At 44.5% G+C, this 22,514-nt stretch overlaps 1 protein-coding gene across 2 annotated transcripts; it reads left to right on the top strand.

Annotated features, from left to right (window-relative positions):
• The first annotated feature begins 959 nt into the window (after positions 1–959).
• On the top strand, positions 960–14,437 carry LOC144112020 (uncharacterized). 2 transcript variants are annotated; one of them, XM_077645097.1, is made up of 6 exons: positions 960–1,321; positions 2,342–2,465; positions 5,637–5,704; positions 10,011–10,170; positions 12,846–13,002; positions 14,286–14,437. In XM_077645097.1, the coding sequence occupies exons 2-5, from the start codon at positions 2,398–2,400 to the stop codon at positions 12,976–12,978; spliced, it is 429 nt and encodes a 142-aa protein (XP_077501223.1). In that variant the 5' UTR covers positions 960–1,321; positions 2,342–2,397; the 3' UTR covers positions 12,979–13,002; positions 14,286–14,437. The 2 variants fall into 2 exon arrangements, with proteins under 2 accessions (XP_077501223.1, XP_077501222.1); XM_077645096.1 differs by having other exon boundaries at positions 10,011–10,181.
• The last annotated feature ends 8,077 nt before the right edge of the window (positions 14,438–22,514 follow it).

Here is a 22,514-nt window from a genome sequence, read left to right as displayed (position 1 = left end):
TACCGATCGTTGCCCGGCGACACCTATGGACATGTAGTTCCACTTACATTAGCCTGGCTGCATATCCTACATTACATGTAAAAGGGCTGCATGGGTACCACAGCGATGAAGCATGGGCGCATGGGTGAAGTGCAGGCATATATATGCTCAGTATATGGGCTGCCACTCAGCACGTTGATGAAGCCAGACGAATGTGGGCAAATAGCTTGCATTCCCGCCTTCAAGCTAAATATATTCTGCATAGAATATGCAATTAAGCATGTAATTTAAGTTATATGCGCTTCAAAATGGCAAAGCATATAGGTAGACGAATTCCGGCTGCCAGCAATAACTGAGGCGGTGCCCTCTTCCGACCTATACCCTGGTACAAATGGTTCTTGTCAGTTTTGTTGGAGGTCATTTGATAATTTGAACTTTTTATGGTTCCTTGGTGTTCGATTTAATGAGATTTTGCAGTAATACACATTTTGTTGAAATCTACAATAGCACCTTTGAGATTAACCTTTTTTTTGAAGTTGAGTAAAGCAGACTTGTTCTGCAGATCATATCTTTGTAGCATAAGGCGAAATGTGGTTTACGAGAAACTTAGTGCTGTGCTAAAAAATATGCAGTGAAAGCTCATTAATCCGGTCGGCAAAAGACCAGAAAGAAAAGAGAAAAGCTAAGAAAACAATTTTTAAAGTTGTTCTGCAAGGAGCTGAAACATTGTCGCTTGCTTTTGACATGAAAACTGCACGGCAATGATGCACGGAGGCGCGGAGCGCCTCAGTCTAGCTGCAATTTTGTAACAGTTTGCAGTATATATTTACCATGACGCCTCGCTAATAGCCACGCGCGAGCGCCTAGCGTGCTTCCCAACGCCGTTCAAATCCAGCGCGCTGCTGCCAGGTCACGTGGCAGGACGCAGCACACCCTCTTCCCCTCCTCTCCCTCGGTGCATTTCCAGAGTGATGTCCGGCTAGGCCTTACGCCGCGCCGTGCCGTGCTCCGTGCTGCTGCTGTTCGTGTGCTGTTTGTGTCTGATTTCAAAATCGTTCCTTCAAACTTCCGTTTGGATTTTTTGCTTATAGTAGCTTGCGCCGCGTGTCAGCAATGCAGCCGTTCGCGTACTTTGTGAAAAGTGACCACGCCGAGAAGCATGGAGCCGTTTCATATTGACAACACGTTCGGCTTCAACCGTAGCAACCGCGAAGCAAGAGAAGAAAGCGGTTACTGGAATGCGTCGAGTCCTCGTTTCCACAACACGTTCGACTTCAACCATAGCAGCCGCAAAGCAAGAGAAGAAAGCGGTTACTGGAATTCGTAGAGTCTTCGTTTCCAGGTGAGACCCATATTGTAGCGCAAGAGTGCGTGCAATTTGTGACCGCGAAAATAAACGAGCGAGCGCAAAGGCGAGAAGGAGCGGAAGGGACGAGGCTCGTCAGCTCTGTCCTGTTCGTTTCCCTTCGGCATTGCACGTGAGTCACTGGTTGTTTCCGCGGCAGCTAAGTGCATTCCTCATCGAATCATCAAACTGCTGGTCCGTCAGTGTTCACAGTGTATGCGTTGCGACGCGAGCGCCGAGGTGTATGCATAGATGCGTTTGCTGAATGGCAGGCGCGCGTAGGAGTCCTAAATGTAAATGTGGCAATTGTATACCGCCCAGCAAGGCGCGTGATTATGTTTTGGGCTTTCGTTAAGGTGGTTGCCCGACTTCCTGTTCATTATTCGACGTGGGGCGTGATCGTGCACTGCCTGCACGCGTGTTTTTGACGCCAGTATCGGCCCGTTGCGAACTGCCGATAGCGTGCGCCGCTCGGTCTGTTTAGCGTTCTGTTATTCGCTACGCGTATGTGCGTCTTTATAGTAATCTGATGTGGCGTCTTAAGGTTAGAACACACCTCTACGAGCCGATTACACCAGCTGTCAAGCTCAGAGTGGGAGGGGTGTAATGCGTCAAGGCATGCAAGCGACTGAGTGAATTGAAGCGACGTGTCACTGCGATACCACAACAGGTAGCTGCCTGCTCGATCACTTTTGTAACATTGGTACCGTTGCCTGCAGCTGTAAAGTTCTTTTAGTTGCTGGCGGCCGTGAATAAAAGTCATTGCTAAATGATGACGAAGAAGTAGCCATAGAAAAAGAGCGCTTTGTAACCCTTTCAAATTAAGTTTTTTTGAATAACCTAAGTAGTACAGAGCTGATCATAAAAACTAGTGTTGGCAAGTGGCGTTATGTATTTGAAGTTTGGCTGTTTAAACATTTTCTTGTGGTTGTGTGAAATGCCAGCAATACAAATAATTATCAGGAAGTGCCAGGCATTGTGGGTGCAAAATACACAGCTGGAAATTATGTTATGCAGGTGAAGTGCCTTCTCTTCAGTAATGAAGAGGTCTGAAAAGAGCTTCATCGGAGAAGATGTCTCCACTGTCGAGATTTGGGGCTGTTCTTGTCTGTGCCTGTTCAGCATACATTGCAGAGCACAAGTATGTGTCGAGTTTTCTCAGATCTGTTTTTTTTCACCTCTGCATTGAGATCAGTGTGTTGCAATGTCTGCTTTGGACCAGAACGTTGATGGCATGTATTGGCATTCCCCTATTCAAAATAACGTGTGTGTCTCTTCTCAATAGGTCATCATCAGATAGTGCCAGTTTCATGCTCAGAAAGAAGCAGTGCTTATATACAGGGGTGTCTCGGCTGGCCTCGGAACCCTTACAGAACTAGGGAGGAATCTGAGACTTCCTGTACTAGAATGCTTATAAGGAGCGTATGTATCCGAAGCAATCAACCAATTTTCTTTTCCTTGTTAGTGGTGGTTGGAACATTTCTCCTGTCATTTCTAAAATTTCGTGGTGATTTTTAGCAAGAATCATTAACACGTTTTCTTATAGCCAAGACGCAAAAAATGAAACGTTGACAGCACAACACACAGGGTGGAAGAAAAAGGCAAACCCGCACCCTCATACCACGATTGAGTGCAGAGCTGGCTGCTCAACTCCAAGGCTACAAAGCAACAGCGAGCACAGTGGCATAGCCTCAGCTCAGCTGCTTTCTCTCTCTCCCTCTAGTTCCCTCCCCACTCTTTCTCGAGTCACTAGAGACCCCCTTCAATGCAGCCAGGCTTTAAGAAATGCCAATATGAAGTAATGCTCTACAGGGCAGCATTCTAAGGTGATATTACAGCATGAGAACAATGCTTTTATTCTTTTTTCCTCTAGTATCCATCTCCCATGGCACTCCTCATAGACACTCATAGTAGAAGGATAACCATGTCAAGCTTCTGCAGTAATGCCGGTGTCACATGGCACTCCTCAGAGACTGGTCCAGCAAATACGTTTTATTTCACTTGATGAAAAGAATATGAATGGTATTATATAGTGCAGCTATGAATGCACCTCAAAGATGAGAAACATTATTTGGACTTGAAGCTTGGCAGCTTCTCTTCTGTGGCCTCTCACTGTATAACGAAAGTAAAAAAAGCGCTAATTTTTACACAAACGACACAGAAAGAACAGACAGGACAGCGCCCGTCCTCTCTGTCCTTTCTGTGTTGTTTATGTAAACATTAGCGCTGTTTTTACTTTTGTTACACAATGTTACACCAACTAGTCCAGCAAGAGGTACTGTTAAATGAACTTTTCACTGCAGTTGCAAGATTTTTACTGCCTCTAGATCTGAGTGGAAAATAAGCACCGTCTACTGCAAACTAATTCAAGGTCTGTTGAATTATAGCCTGTGCACAAAAAAGCTAAAAGTGCTAAATGAAAAAAGGTGAATGTTCACCATAAATTGTTACCTCTGTGATTATCTTGGTCAGTTCTGATTTTTTTTTGCCATTTCACTTGCTTGGTGATGACACTGTGCAAGTTCAGTGAATATACTTGCTCTGTTACACTTACAGGAAATTAGGAGCTTGTAGTGACCTGTTTGATTCAGCCTTTCGGCATGCTACCTGATATCATAGTTCAACAAAGCTTGAAAGAAACTGCATATACTATGGACACCAGATGTTTGCTTGCGTCTTTTTTCAAGTGCCTTAGACATTAATGTGCAGGCGCGGACAGAAGTAAACGAAGCGCGCCGCACAAGAAAGAACTGCTTTTCAGCGCCGCCTAGCAAAACCACACGTAAGCTCAAAATCGCGACACGCATATGCATGCCCCCTACCAGCGCAACTCTCATTGCTCCGCTCGCCTCTCATTCGGCCATAGTCAGGGTCACGCTGATGATGGTTATGATCAGATGGTTGCGCCCTTAGTAGCGAGCGGGCATTTCGGAGCGCACAGACCGCTGCCTTGAAGCCAAAAATCCCGCGGGGGCGACGCTATCATTATTTCGTTTCATCTGTGACAGCTGTGGCGCGTTTCCATTGCAAATAGCGCGCGTCTTTCGAACTTTAGTTGCTTCTGGGATTCATTTCCATCTCGCTATAGACCAAATAAACTCAAAAGCACTCGATCCACCACCGCAGTTTCGGGATCTTTTATACAGTTACCGTTCATTTTCGGCTTGCTCCTACGAGGAACCGACGGAGCGGCAAAGCATGCGCCCTGTGTGTCTGTACTGCACCACAGTGCTCCTGCATTGGAACCTCGCCTAGGAGGTCAGCTTAAAAGGAAATGAAACCGCCGCTCTTGGCGCTTTTTGCAGCGCGATCCAGTGTCTCAAGGATAGTGACTGCTTCCAAATGTGCTGGATGCAGCTGTTGGGTTTTCACACCTATATTCTCAAACAGACCAATGTCTATATGTGAACGGTAGCTGTGAAGTAATACAGCTCGTACAGAAGAGTTTGGATCACTTGCTGGGTTCTGTCGTGGCTCATACTCTGATTAGTGGGCGATCACGGATACTTACATGCCGAATTTCGCACGCGGGGCACGCAACAGTGACGCACTGCTGCCGCGGCATTCATGTGGGTGAGACAGCGGGTGCTTGTAGTCATCCTAAGATCCAAAGGTGCATGCAAAGTGATTACCATGAGCTCTGCTTCGCACATGACAGCGCGATACGCAGCGCACTGTCTCAGTGGTGATAAGAGCAGGATCCATTATAGGGGCAGTTTGTTTCGGCGGAGACAGGCAGGGTGCATACACTAGCGCTGCGTCAGCGCCTGGTAGGAACAAGGCGAATCATCAGTGATAACTGTAGAAAATTAACACAAAACTGCGGCAGTATGCCGAGTGTTTCGAGCGCGTTTGGTTGCGAGTGAGACGCAGCAGAGTCCCAGTGGCAGCAAAAGTTCGAAACATGCGGGTTGTTTGCGGCGCAAACATGCCTCCAGCTGTCTCAAACAAAGCGGATAATGGTAGAGCTGTCGCCGCGCAATTGGCCTTATCAAGACAGCGGTCTTTGTTTTCCGAAATGTTCGCTAGCTACACAGAGCACGACCATCCAATCATGATCATCATCAGCACGACACAGACGCCGGACGAATGCGAGGCAAGCGGAGCATTGAGAGGGTCGCGCCGGAAGCGGGCCTGCACATGCGCTTGGCGATTTCCAGCTCTCGTCTGGTTTGGCTAGGCGGCGCTGACACGCAGTTCTTGTGTGGCACGCTCTGTTTACTTCTGTCCGCACCTGTACATGGACCACCCCGTGATATTTGCTCTATGACTGGTAAATAATTTATAATTGTCTTTCTCTTTGTTGTTTCAGTATTATCAACCGAACGATGGCTGCGACGTGTAGTTGGTTTTCAGGTCATGGCAAAAGCAAGAAAACTGGTAATATAACTGCTGCTATGGCATTTGTTGTCATTCCAGCTTTTGAAACAGGCTGTTTTAGGTGTTGTAGTGAATTAGAACTTCATATCAACATTTATATTGTAGCCTTTTCCATGCCTCAGCAGACCTCAAGGCCAACTAGGCATCACAGCCATCATTTGGCTGATAGAGCCTAAACAACATCAGAGAAGGAATTGGAATTATAAATTATTTAATGATAGGCAAATACCATTTGGGGATTCGTGTATTGTAATGTATAATGCAGCGTTTAAAAAAATATGTGACCAAAGTTGCATTTTTATAGTCCTTGAAACTTATTTTTTAGGTGTTTTCTATTTCACTGCTCTCAATTTGCAGAGGCAGCAGTGTTCAGTACTGCTTACCTTCTTTTTGTTGTTCTCTTTTAATTCATTGGTTGGGCCCTGTTTTCCTGTGTTATTTTGTGTTCTGTAATCGCATAGTGCATTCCTTCTTTTTTGTTTGTGCACCGCTTCAGTTCAGTGTTTTTTTGTGGCAGGCCTCATGACAGCTGGCCGCTTTCCTTTCATTTTTGCCTTCTCCTCTGACGGTGCGCATGGTACTAGACAAAATATAGTTTACTGAAAGGCTGAATTCTAAATTGTACAACATCATAAGGTGCCCTCTTCCTTTTTAGCACATGCCATTAATGGTGATTCTCTCCATATTAAACTTCCTTATGTCGGCTACCTTGCGCTTATTTATTAACTTTGATAGCTCCGTTAGTTCTATTCTATCCGTAGTGTTAGATGCCTTCATGTTTTTGCGCTTCTTAATCAGATCTTTCGTCACCTGAGATAGCTTCCCGGTATCTTTTCGAACTGTCCTACCGCCTACTTCTACTGCACACTCCGTAATTATTGATGTCAGGTTATCGTGCATTGAATGAACATCAAGATCATCTTCCTCAGTTAAAGCCGAGTATCTGTTTTGCAGCGCTATCCTAAACTCCTGTGCTTTCCCTCTTACGGCTAACTCGTTAATGGTCTTCTTCTTCGCTAGCTTCTTCCGTTCCCTCTTCAAGTCTAAGCTAATTCTAGACCTTACCATTCTATGGTCGCTGCAACGCACCCTTCCGAGGACGGCCACATCCTGAATGATGCCAGGTTTAGCGCATAGTATGAAGTCGATTTCATTTTTAATCTCACCATTGGGGCTCTTCCACGTCCACTTCCTGTTTTCTCGTTTGCGGAAGAAGGTATTCATGATCCGTAAATTATTTCTATCCGCGAATTCGACTAACAACTCTCCCCTGCTATTTCTAGAGCCTATCCCATAGTCCCCTACCGCGTGGTCGTCAGCCTGCTTCTTGCCCACCTTCGCATTGAAGTCGCCCATCAGTACAGTGTACTGCGATTTTACTCTATTCATTGCTGATTCTACGTCCTCATAGAAGCTTTCAACGCTCTGGTCATCATGGCTGAATGTGGGTGCGTAGGCCTGCACCACTTTCAGCTTGTACCTCCTATTCAGCCTAATTACTATAGCTGCTACCCTCTCGTTAATACTGAAGAACTCCTCTACGTTGCCGGCTATATCCTTATTAATGAGGAAACCCACACCTAGTTCTCGTCTATCCTCTAACCCGCGATAGCACAGTATGTGTCCGTCCTTTAGTACTGTATACGCCTCTCCTGTCCTCCTAACTTCGCTAAGCCCTATCACATCCCATTTGATTCCCGCTAGTTCCTCGAACAGCACTGCTAGGTTAGCCTCACTAGCTAAAGTTCTAGCGTTAAACGTTGCCAGGTTCAGATTCCAATAGCGGCCTGTCCGGAGCAGAAACGTGGAGGCTAACGAAAAGAGTTCAGCTTAAGTTAAGGACAACGCAGCGAGCCATGGAAAGAAAAATGATAGGTGTAACGTTAAGAGATCGGAAGCGGGCAGAGTGGGTGAGGGAACAAACACGGGTTAATGACATCCTAGTCGAAATCAAGAGAAAGAAATGGGCTTGGGCAGGGCATGTAATGCGAAGGCAAGATAACCGCTGGTCTTTAAGGGTAACGGAGTGGGTTCCAAGAGAAAGTAAGCGTAGCAGGGGGCGGCAGAAGGTTAGATGGGCGGAGGAGATTAAGAAGTTTGCAGGCAAAGGGTGGATGCAGCTGGCAAAGGATAGGGTTAATTGGAGAGACATGGGAGAGGCCTTTGCCCTGCAGTGGGTGTAGTAAGGCTGATGATGATGATGATGATGATGATGATTAATGGTGATGCCTACTGTTGCCAAGAATCTTACATTGACACAAATTTGTTTCACAAGTGCAGGGCATGCTTTGCTCTCATGTAGAGTTTGTGCATTTACAGTGTATAGCTTGTACATTGTCTCTTAGTTGGTGACTGACAGAGTGGCCTCATTGGTTGGCTTTTATATTATTATGAAGGTTAGAATTTGTTTTTCTCACTGCTGATGAGCTTTACAGGAGCTTATGATGCCTTCAACAGTCATGTCTTTTTTATTGCTTTAGTTAGAATACTGAGGCTCAAATGAGCGAGCATCTGAGACCAAAATACCAGTATAACTTCGTGCCGTTTGTCAGCTTTCTTTATGATGTGCATAACTGTTCAAGTAGGAAATAATTTCAGGTCTTAGTGGTCCTTCATTTTCTTTTGCTTTTCAGCCTTTATGCCAGATGTCAGATTTTGGAGGATAGTTTGTCACATCCTTCATCATTGAAGTAGGTAGCACAATGTACCAGCCGTGACAATTGGTCATTATAACTAAGCACCCCACCTTCCCTTTATGAGCACACCAAAGCTGAGATCTGATGGCAACTTTGATGAGTATTTACACCTGAAGTGGTCTTGTTACAAGCATAATGTTACGGACCACTTTAAAATTTCCTTATGCTATTAGATTCAAATCATGTTTTTGCTTGCTGTCAAACTCGCTCAACGGCACCTTCATTGTGAAAATTAGTATAACACTTGGAAAAGGAAGCCAGGTCCTTCATTGAATGTGAGTGGTGCACACTGGAATCCTGCTCCTGCAGCAAATCATGTGGGTCATATTGGAGGTTGTGTTAAAAAGTAATGAAGCATAGATATGAAAATGGTGATACACAGTTATTACCATTTTGTGGCCCTTGACCCATTTCTGTCTTTTAAAGGCACTGTACTAAAAAGAAACTGAAGTGCACTGGAGCCGCTGGAAACCTTTTGTGTGAAGAAAAGGCATAATGACTGTGCTCATGACAATTTCATGATTGTGCAAAATTTCAAAATGACCATTTTACTACTTCTTTATGAATATGTACTCTCCAGTGTCACATAAGGTGTAATGACAGAACTTGTCTCTAATTTTTCTTTGCACTTCAGTTTTGTTTCTATTTATATTTTGTATTTCTTACCATGAACAGCACAGGCCATGCACTTCTGTATTATTTTGTATAAGGAAACAGTAGCAAGTCAAGTGTCTGCGTGTGGGCCCCTCGTTGAACACTATTCTAAGGCACTAAGTTGTTTGCCTTGGACTCAATAGTTCATGCGCTTCTAGCTGAAAAAATAAGTAATGTTTCGTTCAATTTTGACAACAAGAACTTTGCTAACTAGGCAGCATGTTGAGGATACATTAGATTTACTGCAGGTCAACCGGCATTAGTGCCTTGCTTGACAAGGGCATGGGCAAGAACTGCAATTAGAAAATTGCTCTTAGCAGTCACTGCGAAGCCGCCGCGGTGGCTGAGTGGTTATGGCACTCGGCTGCTGGCCCGAAAGACGCGAATTCAATCCCGGCCGCAGTGGTCAAATTTCGATGAAGGCGAAATTCTTGAGGCCCGTGTACTGTGCGGTGTCAGAGCACTCTAAAGAACCCCAGGTGGTCGATACTTCTGGAGCCCTTCATTACGGTGTCTCTCATAGCCATAGTCGCTTTGGGACGTTAAACCCATATAAACCAAACCAGTCACTGCGTGTTGATTTAAACACTGGCAGTGCTCCTACTATTTTTATTTTCAGTATTTGCTACCACACATACTAATCTGCGATTTTCAAGGATGAAGTCAATTCCTTTTCAATAATTGTGCAGTTAAAGTTGCATGTTCTAAAATTCGAAGCAAGCAGTTGCCTTTTGTACTTCACACTCCTATCAGAACTCACCACTATTGCATGACACCATCAACATCAAGGTGCAAGTCTTGTGTTGGTAATAAACGAAATGGTTTCTACTTTCTTGTTTCAACAGGCGTTAAACATACTGCTGTTGTTGCTGTGAAGCATACAAATACAATTATTATCATATTCCTGGCTGCAAATATGGCTAAGAATTTTTATATGCGTGTTCTTTTTCCTTTAGGTGCATCTGAATTCAAGGTAGAGAAGGCAATGTATGACACCGTGAAGGGAATCCCAATGGATGCAGTATTTCACAAGAGAACTGCCATTCCCATCTGGTCAACAGAAGCAGTTGTACTATGCAGTTCCAGTGGCAAGTGCTCAGGAGGTGACAGCGGAAGGCAAGGAAAAGGTTCTCCACAAGGCTCAGAATAGAGGGCTGGGATAGTCGGTTCTGGGAAGAATTATGAGACTTCATTCCAGCGCACAAAAATTATGTCCGGTGTCCGTGGTGTCTATCCTCTTCGTTCGTGTATTTTTGTGCGCTGTAGTGTGAAAAATGGATGCACTGAGAGGTAATTGCTAGCTGTAGCTGGATTTATCTCAGGGGCATATACTCACTCCATCAGTGTATGTGAGAATTACGACTCAGGTTTGTTAGTGGTTTATAATATGAAAGCGCCAAACAAAGGATAATGCCAGACATGCAAGACGTGATCAAATAATTGTAGATGTCTTCATGTGAAAGTTTATTTACAGGAGGTTAATTGATGGGTTCAGTTAGCTCGTGTGAGGATAAAAGCAGCTTAAAAGCCTAGGCTCTATGTTCAGTGCGGCAGTGCATAATCAGTGAAATTACTCATAATGAACAACTTTTAGTGAATATGTACTTCTCATGCCATGGAAACAGAAGATGAACGGTACTTAGCAGTCATTTGCCCTGAAGCTTGGATTTTAGCTACTGAGGCCTAAGTGATGCTGATTCAGTATAGGCATACGTGGGTGCCGCCACATTTGCCATCATGAATCCTCTGGTTGCCTCTACTTAACAACGAAAGTTTGTATGTTATAACTTGTAGCCATCACTGAAAGCATTTTGCATGAAAATAAGCTTGAATTGAATGCTAGCTGGCCTATTGTTTAACTGTCAGATGACATGATGGAAGTGACTGTTAGAGTCCATCATATAGCCCATAATGAACCCCTGTTTGCCCTTACCTTCTCTGCTCTCTTGTCTAGCTGTTATGCATACAGTTTTACAAGTCATGTTCTAACTTCAGCTACTTCATTTTACATGTAAAAAGATTTTGGCTACTTTTTACTCGAGCATAGGTGTGCTTGAGCACTCTTTTGCTAGCTTTGCTGCATGCTTTGTAAAAATAGTTTGTAGCATTGAATATGACAAAGCATATCTTAGCCACTTTTTTTCACACCTAGCAGGGACGGCCCAGCGGGGCCTGTAGAGATTGCTCGAAGCGGTTGCAATATTTTGTTGCATACATGTTCGGAGGAATCATGCGACTAGTGAGTTACGTATATGTGTGGCAGTAAACATTGCTACTTTGGAAAAGGTGCCGGTCTGCCATACAATGTCAGCGAAGCTTAACGAACCCCACTTGGTCTAAACTAATTTGGAGCCATGCACTACAGTGTCCTGAAGCCATTATTGTTTTCTGCCTTGCTGTGAGAAGCGGATCTTGCAAGTGATCTGCCTGCTTAGAACCAGTCAACTTCTTAAGCTTATTCACTTAACTCATAATCAACTCAGACATTTTTTATAACTGGAGCCTTAATGCTTGGATGCACCAAAAGAAGTGCATCTCACTGGAAGACAGGGCGTGCTAGGCACTATAGTGGGCAATGCACAGTACGCAGAATCTAGTGTGGGTTTTGTATGTGTGCAAGTGTCTGCAGGTACTCTGCATTCAACTGCACCAGAGGCTCAGGATGTGCATAGCAAGCTATACCTAAACAAAACTCGTGCGCTCAGGCAGCTTTGGTTTTAATACATTCAGCAGGAAAAATAATCTGGCAGCTTTTTTTTGCGCTTCTGTTGGGGTTTTACCAGTGCCAGAGTTCATCGCATCTTGTTTAAGATTTCCTTTCGAATCATTAACATTCCACCCTTGTCATTTTGTATGTGGCATTCAGCTGAAAATAAATTTGCGCAGTCGGCTTTTTATGATTTGCTGCCACTTTTTTGGAAGAAATTAAGAGGAATGGTCTTCTAAATAGATGCAGCCAGCCATGCAGTGCTTTACAGTTCTGCACCCTGTGCGCATAAAGTCTCAATACATGGATTTTGTCACCCTGAAATATACTCGCATCAGATATTTTTTTTAGTCGAACTACATCTTGTCTCCTTTTTGTGCCCATCTTTATGGGCATCTTGTAATCATTGCTGTAATCACTTAATTTCTTTTATTTTTGTTTTCTGCAGCAGTAGAATTTCCATATCAATTTATTTCTCTAGGCTACCAAGTATTAGTATCTCTGAGCCTGGTAATGAATCAAATTACCGAAGATGCTAGAGTGCTGTTGATTGTCTCAGAAAGCCTGACTGTGTTGGAAGGACTGTCGTGCTCAATATCAGCTGCAATGCCAAAATGTGACGAATTCAGATTATGATGCAGGCGTACCCAACTGTATTGTAAATATATGCAGTTAGCTATGAATACAAAAGAAAAACACAACGCAATAATTCACACTTTCATTCACACAGCATGATGATGAACAGGGGCAAGGGAGGAGGGACCTCAAAGTGTTTTTCGGTGTCTTCCCTCTTGTCCATGTTCATCGTTGTACTGTGTGAATGAAAGTGTGAAATACTTGCTCATCCAGATACTGATTTCAAGCAAATTAATGCAAGGGGGCTGCTTTATGTGAGTAGCATTGATTTACTATAAAGCAGAAGTCAGTTGATTTACTGTAGAGGCATTGCGAGTCGTATTGAATGTGTACTGTATAATTGCACCACTGAGCTAAATTTAATAGCAGTATTTGCTGGTTGTCTTTGCACCGTGATTATTATTGTGTATTTCACACAAATTCGTGATTTTGTTTTGTTGTTCTTCAGGCATTGTGGCTACACAGCTGGAGTCAAGCTGCTATCAGGGAAATTCAACCTATTCGACTTTGCCAGAAAAGACGCACGCTATGATGCTTGGGGCCTCCATCTTGACTATCTTGCCAATTTTGTCTACCAATGAAGCTAAGGACGCTTTTGTGCAAATGTGAGCATTTTTTCTTTCTTTACGATACGTGCTTGCTCTTCGGCAAGAACAGAAATGATGTGGTTATGTGCATGCTCCAGTGTACAATCATGTGGAAAATTATGACGCTGCGAGTGTGTGCCATACTATGCCTAACTGCGTGCAGGTGCCATCTGATGAAATGCTCGTGCCATCAAGGCCGGCGCAGCGAGATTGATGGATGTTAGTGCACCTGACTCGACATCAGGAGTGCTTGCTGTTTTACACCATTTGGCATGCATTCGCTGGGATCTCTTAATTTTTCTCACGATAGTATGTCCAAACTCACAGCATCTCAATCAAGACATTCTACGGTATACCAACCACACCAAATCGGATGGTACATCGACCACACCAGGAAACACCAAACGAAACCACACCAGAGCCGGTATTAGACAACCGGGTCACAGCACAGAAAACCAGACCAGAACACACTAAAGCACACCACACTACGCCACATCAGGACCCGTGTCTGAAAATCCTGGTCTGGTCGGAACACCAGACACGGTCACACCAGAACCCGTGTCTAAAAAAGCCAGTTTGGTGTAAACACCAGAAACGGGCGGGTGTTTTTTTTCGACTGGGTATATGGCATTTCTTTCAATTGTGCCTATGAACTACTGGCAACGTATTGATTCCTTTCAATATAATTTTGATGCATAGTGTTTTGTTCAGCTGTAGGTTAATTTGAGCCCTCTACATATGGTGAGTCCACTTCAGATTAGGTTGGGACCTCGAAATTGCCTCATGTTGCATTTGGATTTGTAGACCTGAAAGCTTCATTTTGTACCAGTGTATTTGAAAGAGAATTTGCTGTATATAATATCTAGCCTACTACAAGAAATTAGCACAAGCGTTAGCCTTGCTGTTCATAGTGGCAGCTGACGGTTATGTTCTTACATCACTCATTTAGCTCCAGACTACAATTTTGCCATGGTTCAAGGTGGCCTTAAAGTAATGGCTTCACTTTTTCCCCCTTGTCTTATTGTTTGGGAAGTGTATGCCATTGAGTCGTGCATAAAAGGAAGTTAATATGATGATGCAAAGATGGGCATTTAGAAGACAACAGAGAATTCTTTTATCATTAAGCTGAGTCACACCACTGTGATCATAGGTCTCTGAGTCCTCTGTATTATTCTGTTCTACATCCTTCTGATTTTTTGTTGACTTGCACATGGTTCCTCGAAGAGGGAGTCTTATGAATGGTTCAATGTATGGTTTTCATGGCATAGTTCACTTTGTATAATCTGTATAATCTATTTCAGATCAAAAAGCTAGCACTCATTGGGAGTGAGCCAGCTGATGAGGCTACAAAACTTATTATGAAGACTAGTGAAGACTCCTGTGGCCCTTATGTACACATTGAAGAGGCGGGGCGAAAAAGAAGCATTTAAGAACCTACGGCTGTACAGCGTAATTTTTGGTGAGTACATGTGAATCTTCTGAAGGTTATAGACACTTTGTGAACACACCATCTAATTGCAGGAAAAAGCTACTTTCAATCTGCCTGGTGTGGTTTTCAGCACATCCGTTATCAATTACTGAGTAGCCATCCAAATATAAAGGACTATAGGTACCTAATTTTTGCTTGTGCGTTTTTTTCTTTCAAACCATGCGTTTGACATTCTATACATGTACGACCACTAAATAATTTATTATTTAATTGCAAAGTGGTGGTTCAAAAGTGCCAACACACACAGACCAAGAGACGAGACACACAAATCAGCACTGATCTTACAACTGATTTTTTTTATTAGGAAGAAGCACGTCATATATATATATACACACGGAAAAACAGCGCACATGTGCGATGTCAACAAGACTCCTAGTGCTAGTAAAAGGCAAAAACCGCTTTAAAAGCATGTGTGTATCTGCAGAACCGCTACCCACTATGTAGCATATTGACTTCTCGAAGCGATAATATAACATATGATGTACTCACGCACCCATTACTTTTTCTGATAATATGAAACGCCTCAGCTACTTCTCTAGTGGGCTGGTCAGAATGAGCGAACAAGACATCAGTATCGGTGCTAGAAATTTTCTTTAGTGCTAAGATGCACAAGCTTAAAGTTCGTTTCCGGGCAAGCGTATCTGAGCACAATTCTTGGCAGTTGTTTGTGTCTATCTATCTTCGCAAACATTTGTCGTCACTTCGCGTAAAGGATCCGTTTCTCGTATCTACAGTGGACTCCTCTTAAACGGAACTTGAAGGGGATTCAAAGTGTTCCATTTATCAGAAGTTTCATTTAAGCAAAGCACACATATTTCATGTAGAAATATTTATTTACACTGCACCAGCCCTTACTGACCTGGGCGTGAAGAAAAAAAGGAATCAGTTGTGGTCTGTTTTACATTCTTCAGTTGCTTTTTAACAAAGTAACTGCGCATATTTGAAAGGCTTTGCGAAAATTCTGCGCTCCCTTCACGTTCAAAGTACTGTAGCAAAAGTGCAACTGCATTCCTAGCTGCGCTGTCTGGCACCGCACTGGGCACAGGGTCCTCGCACTCATCACTGGAGGAAGAGTGGTCCTCGGCTTGCACTTCTGCAATAATTTCTTCAATGCTTTCCTCGCGACAGGTGCATACATTTGCATCTATGTCCTCATAGTCTTGTCGTGAGAAAGGGGCAGAGGGCACTATTTGATTAAGTATAGTGTCTGCTTCTTCATCAGCAGTACCTGCCTCTTCATGGGCTATTGGATCGTGTGCTTCGAAGCCTGCATGGTGGAAGCACTTCTGCACTGTTGTTGCCTGAACTTGTTCCCAGGCACGGGCCAATATGTGGATAGCAGACAGCAAGTCAATGACATAATCCTTTCCACTGTCAGCACAAAGCAGCATGCGGTGAAGCAGTTGGCGGCGGTAGTGAACCTTGACGTTCTGGATGACTCCTTGGTCCATTGGTTGGATGACAGCAGTTGCATTGGCAGGGAGGAATTCAAGGCTGATGGACTTCAGCCCTCCCACCTGGCCATGGGCAGGGCAATTATCTACGATGAAGACAACTTTCCTGCCCTGTCTCGTAAACCTTGCGTCCTCCTCCCGCAGCCAATTTTCGAAAATTGCTGTTGTCATCCACGCTCTCCCATTTGCAGTGTAGGCCATAGGTAGATTTCAAATGCCCTTGAAGCAATGTGGGTGTCTCGATTTTCCTACCACCAGCAGCTTTAACTTTTCATCGCCTGCCATATTAGCGCCCACCAGCACGGTAATGCGCTCTTTGCTGCGCTTCCCACCTGTACAGGCTTCGCCTCTGTAGGCGAGAGTCTTCGATGGAAGCTCCTTGTAGAAGAGGCCCATCTCGTCGACGTTGAATACGTCTCGTGGCTCATAGCTGTTTAAAATCTCCTGCAGCCGTCCGCGTTGCCAGTCAGCGCAGACTTCTCTATTCACTGCATTACTTTCTCCTGAGATGGTTTTGAAGACTAGACCATGGCGCTTTTTAAATCTGCTAAGCCATCCGTCGCTGACGCAGGAATTCTCAACCCCATTTGCAGGGCTATCTCTCGCGCCTTTTGCTCCAAAATTGGTCCACTTATGGGAAAACTGGCACTCCGCGCACGCTTAAACCACAGAAAAAGAACCTTTTCAAGTTCTTCATACGGTGTCGTCCTCATACGCATCTGGTTGGAAGCGAAGGTCCCAGACTTGACAGCTCCTTGAATGACGTCTTTGTTTTTCATGATCTGCGAAAGCGTCGACTTCGGGATGTCGAACTTCTTCGCAACTTCTGTTCTTGAAAGGGAACTTCGCTCAAGCTCCTGCAGAATTTGTAACTTCTTTTCAAGCAAGAGCGCTTTGTGCGGCCGCTTCTTAACGCTTTCCATCACATCGACGCACCGACAACACCGGTCGCACGTAGGCCTAACGCAGAACGACAACAAAAACAAGATTATCAAGCGACTTACTGGATTGGCTTGTCCCGGCTATAGCGTTGGCTGCGAAGAATTTGTTCATGGTTGACATATGCGAGCACAAATACGCTCGGGAGGATTCCAAATTTTTATCTTTTGTGCCGTTTAGCCGAGGGTAACACGTTAGTGGTGTTCCAATTATCCGAAGAATTTTACTGCTGCAGATATACGAAACCAACCAAGTAACCCTGCTTAATTTTGTTTATCCGTAAGTTTCATTTAACCGAGTTTCGTTTATTGGGCGTCCACTGTAATTCTGAGGCAGTAGCGGATTTCCTCTGAAATCAGAGGCGGGCACTATGTGATGGTTTTAGTGTAGATGTGGTTGATTTGTTTTATTCTCTTCCACACTTTGAACTAATCCAGTATGTTCAGCATTGTATTACGGATGAGAGCGATGAATGCGTGTTCCAAAATGAGTGTGGAATCACAATGGGATTCTTTCTTTAACTCTTATCTTACTACCTGAGTAACACGTTTGTTGAGTGGGATGGTCGTCTTTATATGCAAAAATCGGGTGTGTGCATAGGTGCCAAGGTAGCTCCCATTCTCAGTAACATTTATCTAAGCAGGGTTGATATGAAAGTTGAGACTGATCTAGCCGGTTATTGCATATGCATTTTCTGTTATGTGGAGGATTACCTGGTGCTGGCTAGGTCCGTGAATCCCGAATTTGTGTCAAATGTTCATAGTTTTGCATGTAATTGGTTGGAGCTGAGGTTCACACATGAAGTCCTTCAAGAAAGAGTCCTGCAGTTCCTTAATTAAAATTTTCTTTCGAACCAAACCATGTCTGTTGGCAGTATTCCCCTAGAAGTGAAAAGTCCCTTTAGAGTTACAGGTCCTTTCATTCAAAGCTTGCAAAAAGTGGCATCGTTACGGGATGCTTAGGCATGGCAGTAAATAAATCTTATCATAAAATGATGTCCTGTCTCTTAGCCCAAATAGACAGATGTAGGTAAGCTGGTTTCTGGGACTCAGTTCTCGTTTCAAGTGCAGACAGTCCTCCATGAGCTGAAATCGTCTGCAAGTACCTCAGGGCTGGAAAAGAGTTCGGAAGAAGGGAGAAGAAAGGTAGTGGGTTATGCCTTATGTCCACACGCTATCGCACCGGATTAAAAAGAGTGGGAAGCAAGCATGGGGCAAAGGTTCTGTTCCCTGCACATAACAAGCTAGAGAGTGGGGGCGGCAGTTCAAAGAAAGCATGAAGGCCGCAGAAGAAATGCTTGCAACATAAATCATGAAAATAGATGGCGTAGAAGAGAAGACTGGCGTAGCATATCAAATCCCTCAGTCCTGTGGCCTTACCTACATAGGTCGAATTGGCCGCTACGTTAACGTGCAGCTCATGGAGCACGCTAATTCTTTAGGAAAGAAACTAACCTAGCTAAGCATTGTTTCACGTGCAAACGTACGCCATTTTTTTTACGATACTGATGTCTTGTTCGCTCATTCTGACCAGCGCACTAGAGAAGTAGCTGAGGCGTTTCATATTATCAGAAAAAGTAATGGGTGCGTGAGTACATCATCTGTTACATTATCGCTTCGAGAAGTCAATATGCTACATAGTGGGTAGCGGTTCTGCAGATACACACATGCTTTTAAAGCGGTTTTTGCCTTTTACTAGCACTAGGAGTCTTGTTGACATCGCACATGTGCGCTGTTTTTTCGTGTGTGTATATATGACGTGCTTCTTCCTCTTAAAAAATCTGTAGTAAGTTCAGCGCTGCTTTGTGTGTCTCGTCTCTTACATTGCCCGTGTGTGTTTGCGCTTTTGTATGGATCAACACCAACTAGCGCAATGCGCAGTTTTTCTGCAATTTAATTTCTTCTTGACGCTGTTTCGGTTTCATCAGTCGAACGATGACTGTGACATGTATATGGTGTTTAATTCACATGAGGCATAAAAAATCGGTTATATTATTGCCGACAGGTCATTTTTGTCATTCCAGGTCTTGGAAGAGGCTGGATTAAATGTCGTAGTCAATTAAAGCTACATATCAGTGATTGTATTAGTTTTTCTAGTTGCATCATGTGACCAAAACATCAACTTGACGACAGTCGGCGTTCGGTCGATGAAACCAAAACAGCATGAGAGAAGAAATTCGATTATAAATTATTTAGCGGGGTTGTAGGCAAGTATTACCTGGTAATCCATGTATTTTATTATCTAACGCATCATTGGACAGAAGAAAGCACGCAATAAATTTAGGTGTCTATATTCCTTTAATGGCTCATGCACCTTTCGGTTATTCTTATTATGGATATTTATGTTTATTATGGTTACGGATATTAACAGCAAACGAAATTTGCTGATATTTCAAGCATTGCACATTGTAGCATTGCATACGGCTTTGAAGCATTTCCTGAAAGATCTGACTATAATACTTTGGAAAGTGATTTTTATCCACCATACTGAATATCAATTTGATGTGTGTGTTTATTTGTTCACTTTTACATCTACTATGCAGCGCAGAATCCCAACAGCCACCATGGAAGGCAACAACAGAGTGGCTGCGTTCGTGTTGGGGGCGAGAGATTGGGATGGTGGTCGAAAAGTTCGGATGAAGGGGCGTACCCTTCACCCCAGTAATTGGGGCTTTGTATGCAAGAATGCCCAAAATGTCTTGCAAAAACAAATAAATAAATAAGAAGCGTTCTTACTTGCATTGTTTTTCAGTAGTAACATGTACACAAAAAATACTGATGAAGTGAAGAAAGCCTCTCTGGGTTGGCAAGGTGGGCCTTAAGTCTAATTGGGTCGGTGGGCCCAAAGGCATACAGCTATTGGTTTTATATGGGTTACCTTTGTTGACTTCCCGCAAGGTATCACCTAAGAAGCCCACTGGGACCAGAACGGCTAAACCACAGGGGCCCAGTACGGGCTTGCCCACGGGTGCCCAGTACGGGCTAGCCCACGGAGGCCCGACACGGGCGAGCCCACAAAGGCCCGGCACGGGCCAGCCCACGGTGGCCCGGCACGGGCTAGCCCACAGAGGCCCGGCACGGGCTAGCCCACGGAGGCCCGGCACGGGCCTGCCCAAGGGGATCCAGCGCGGAGCCTTGTGGGGCTATGCAGTAAGCCAACTGGGCAGCCCTTGAGGGTCCCCCCTGATGCCGAGTTGCAAATCCCGCACATATCCCACGTCGGGCCCCAGTAGCACTAATGGGGCTCTGAACTGCGGGCCCTTGTGGGCCCGGCACGGGCTGCCCATAGGGGCCCGACGTGGGATATGTGCGGGATTTGCAACTCGGCATCAGGGGGGGACCCTCAAGGGCTGCCCAGTTGGCTTACTGCATAGCCCCACAAGGCTCCGCGCTGGATCCCCTTGGGCAGGCCCGTGCCGGGCCTCCGTGGGCTAGCCCGTGCCGGGCCTCTGTGGGCTAGCCCGTGCCGGGCCACCGTGGGCTGGCCCGTGCCGGGCCTTTGTGGGCTGGCCCGTGTCGGGCCTCCGTGGGCTAGCCCGTACTGGGCACCCGTGGGCAAGCCCGTACTGGGCCCCTGTGGTTTAGCCGTTCTGGTCCCAGTGGGCTTCTTAGGTGATACCTTGCGGGAAGTCAACAAAGGTAACCCATATAAAACCAATAGCTGTATGCCTTTGGGCCCACCGACCCAATTAGACTTAAGGCCCACCTTGCCAACCCAGAGAGGCTTTCTTCACTTCATCAGTATTTTTTGTGTACATGTTACTACTGAAATTACAATGCAAGTAAGAACGCTTCTTATTTATTTATTTGTTTTTGCAAGACATTTTGGGCATTCTTGCATACAAAGCCCCAATTACTGGGGTGAAGGTTCCGCCCCTTCATCCGAACTTTTCGACCACCATCCCAGTCTCTCGCCCCCAGCACGAACGCAGCCACTCTGTTGTTGCCTTCCATGGTGGCTGTTGGGATTCTGCGCGGCATAGTAGATGTAAAAGTGAACAAATAAACACACACATCAAATTGATATTCAGTATGGTGGATAAAAATCACTTTCCAAAGTATTATAGTCAGATCTTTCAGGAAATGCTTCAAAGCCGTATGCAATGCTACAATGTGCAATGCTTGAAATATCAGCAAATTTCGTTTGCTGTTAATATCCGTAACCATAATAAACATAAATATCCATAATAAGAATAACCGAAAGGTGCATGAGCCATTAAAGGAATATAGACACCTAAATTTATTGCGTGCTTTCTTCTGTCCAATGATGCGTTAGATAATAAAATACATGGATTACCAGGTAATACTTGCCTACAACCCCGCTAAATAATTTATAATCGAATTTCTTCTCTCATGCTGTTTTGGTTTCATCGACCGAACGCCGACTGTCGTCAAGTTGATGTTTTGGTCACATGATGCAACTAGAAAAACTAATACAATCACTGATATGTAGCTTTAATTGACTACGACATTTAATCCAGCCTCTTCCAAGACCTGGAATGACAAAAATGACCTGTCGGCAATAATATAACCGATTTTTTATGCCTCATGTGAATTAAACAACATCTACATGTCACAGTCATCGTTCGACTGATGAAACCGAAACAGCGTCAAGAAGAAATTAAATTGCAGAAAAACTGCGCATTGCGCTAGTTGGTGTTGATCCATACAAAAGCGCAAACAAACACGGACAATGTAAGAGACGAGACACACAAAGCAGCGCTGAACTTACTACAGATTTTTTAAGAGGAAGAAGCACGTCATATATACACACACGAAAAAACAGCGCACATGTGCGATGTCAACAAGACTCCTAGTGCTAGTAAAAGGCAAAAACCGCTTTAAAAGCATGTGTGTATCTGCAGAACCGCTACCCACTATGTAGCATATTGACTTCTCGAAGCGATAATGTAACAGATGATGTACTCACGCACCCATTACTTTTTCTGATAATATGAAACGCCTCAGCTACTTCTCTAGTGCGCTGGTCAGAATGAGCGAACAAGACATCAGTATCGTAAAAAAAATGGCGTACGTTTGCACGTGAAACAATGCTTAGCTAGGTTAGTTTCTTTCCTAAAGAATTAGCGTGCTCCATGAGCTGCACGTTAACGTAGCGGCCAATTCGACCTATGTAGGTAAGGCCACAGGACTGAGGGATTTGATATGCTACGCCAGTCTTCTCTTCTACGCCATCTATTTTCATGATTTATGTTGCAAGCATTTCTTCTGCGCCCTTCATGCTTTCTTTGAACTGCCGCCCCCACTCTCTAGCTTGTTATGTGCAGGGAACAGAACCTTTGCCCCATGCTTGCTTCCCACTCTTTTTAATCCGGTGCGATAGCGTGTGGACATAAGGCATAACCCACTACCTTTCTTCTCCCTTCTTCCGAACTCTTTTCCAGCCCTGAGGTACTTGCAGACGATTTCAGCTCATGGAGGACTGTCTGCACTTGAAACGAGAACTGAGTCCCAGAAACCAGCTTACCTACATCTGTCTATTTGGGCTAAGAGACAGGACATCATTTTATGATAAGATTTCTTTACTGCCATGCCTAAGCATCCCGTAACGATGCCACTTTTTGCAAGCTTTGAATGAAAGGACCTGTAATTCGAAAGGGACTTTTCACTTCTAGGGGAACACTGCCC

Source organism: Amblyomma americanum, unplaced genomic scaffold (assembly GCF_052857255.1).
Source record: "Amblyomma americanum isolate KBUSLIRL-KWMA unplaced genomic scaffold, ASM5285725v1 scaffold_29, whole genome shotgun sequence".
NCBI classification, from domain to species: domain Eukaryota; kingdom Metazoa; phylum Arthropoda; class Arachnida; order Ixodida; family Ixodidae; genus Amblyomma; species Amblyomma americanum.
This window is presented reverse-complemented; position numbering and strand designations above follow the sequence as displayed.

Excerpts from the sequence above, each read along its gene's own strand:
- LOC144112020 (XM_077645096.1), top strand. The coding sequence starts at position 2,398 with ATGTCTCCACTGTCGAGATTTGGGGCTGTTCTTGTCTGTGCCTGTTCA. Across the intron at positions 2,466-5,636 it reads GCATACATTGCAGAGCACAA|TATTATCAACCGAACGATGG; the intron begins GTATGTGTCGAG and ends TTGTTGTTTCAG. Across the intron at positions 10,182-12,845 it reads CAGCGGAAGGCAAGGAAAAG|GCATTGTGGCTACACAGCTG; the intron begins GTTCTCCACAAG and ends GTTGTTCTTCAG.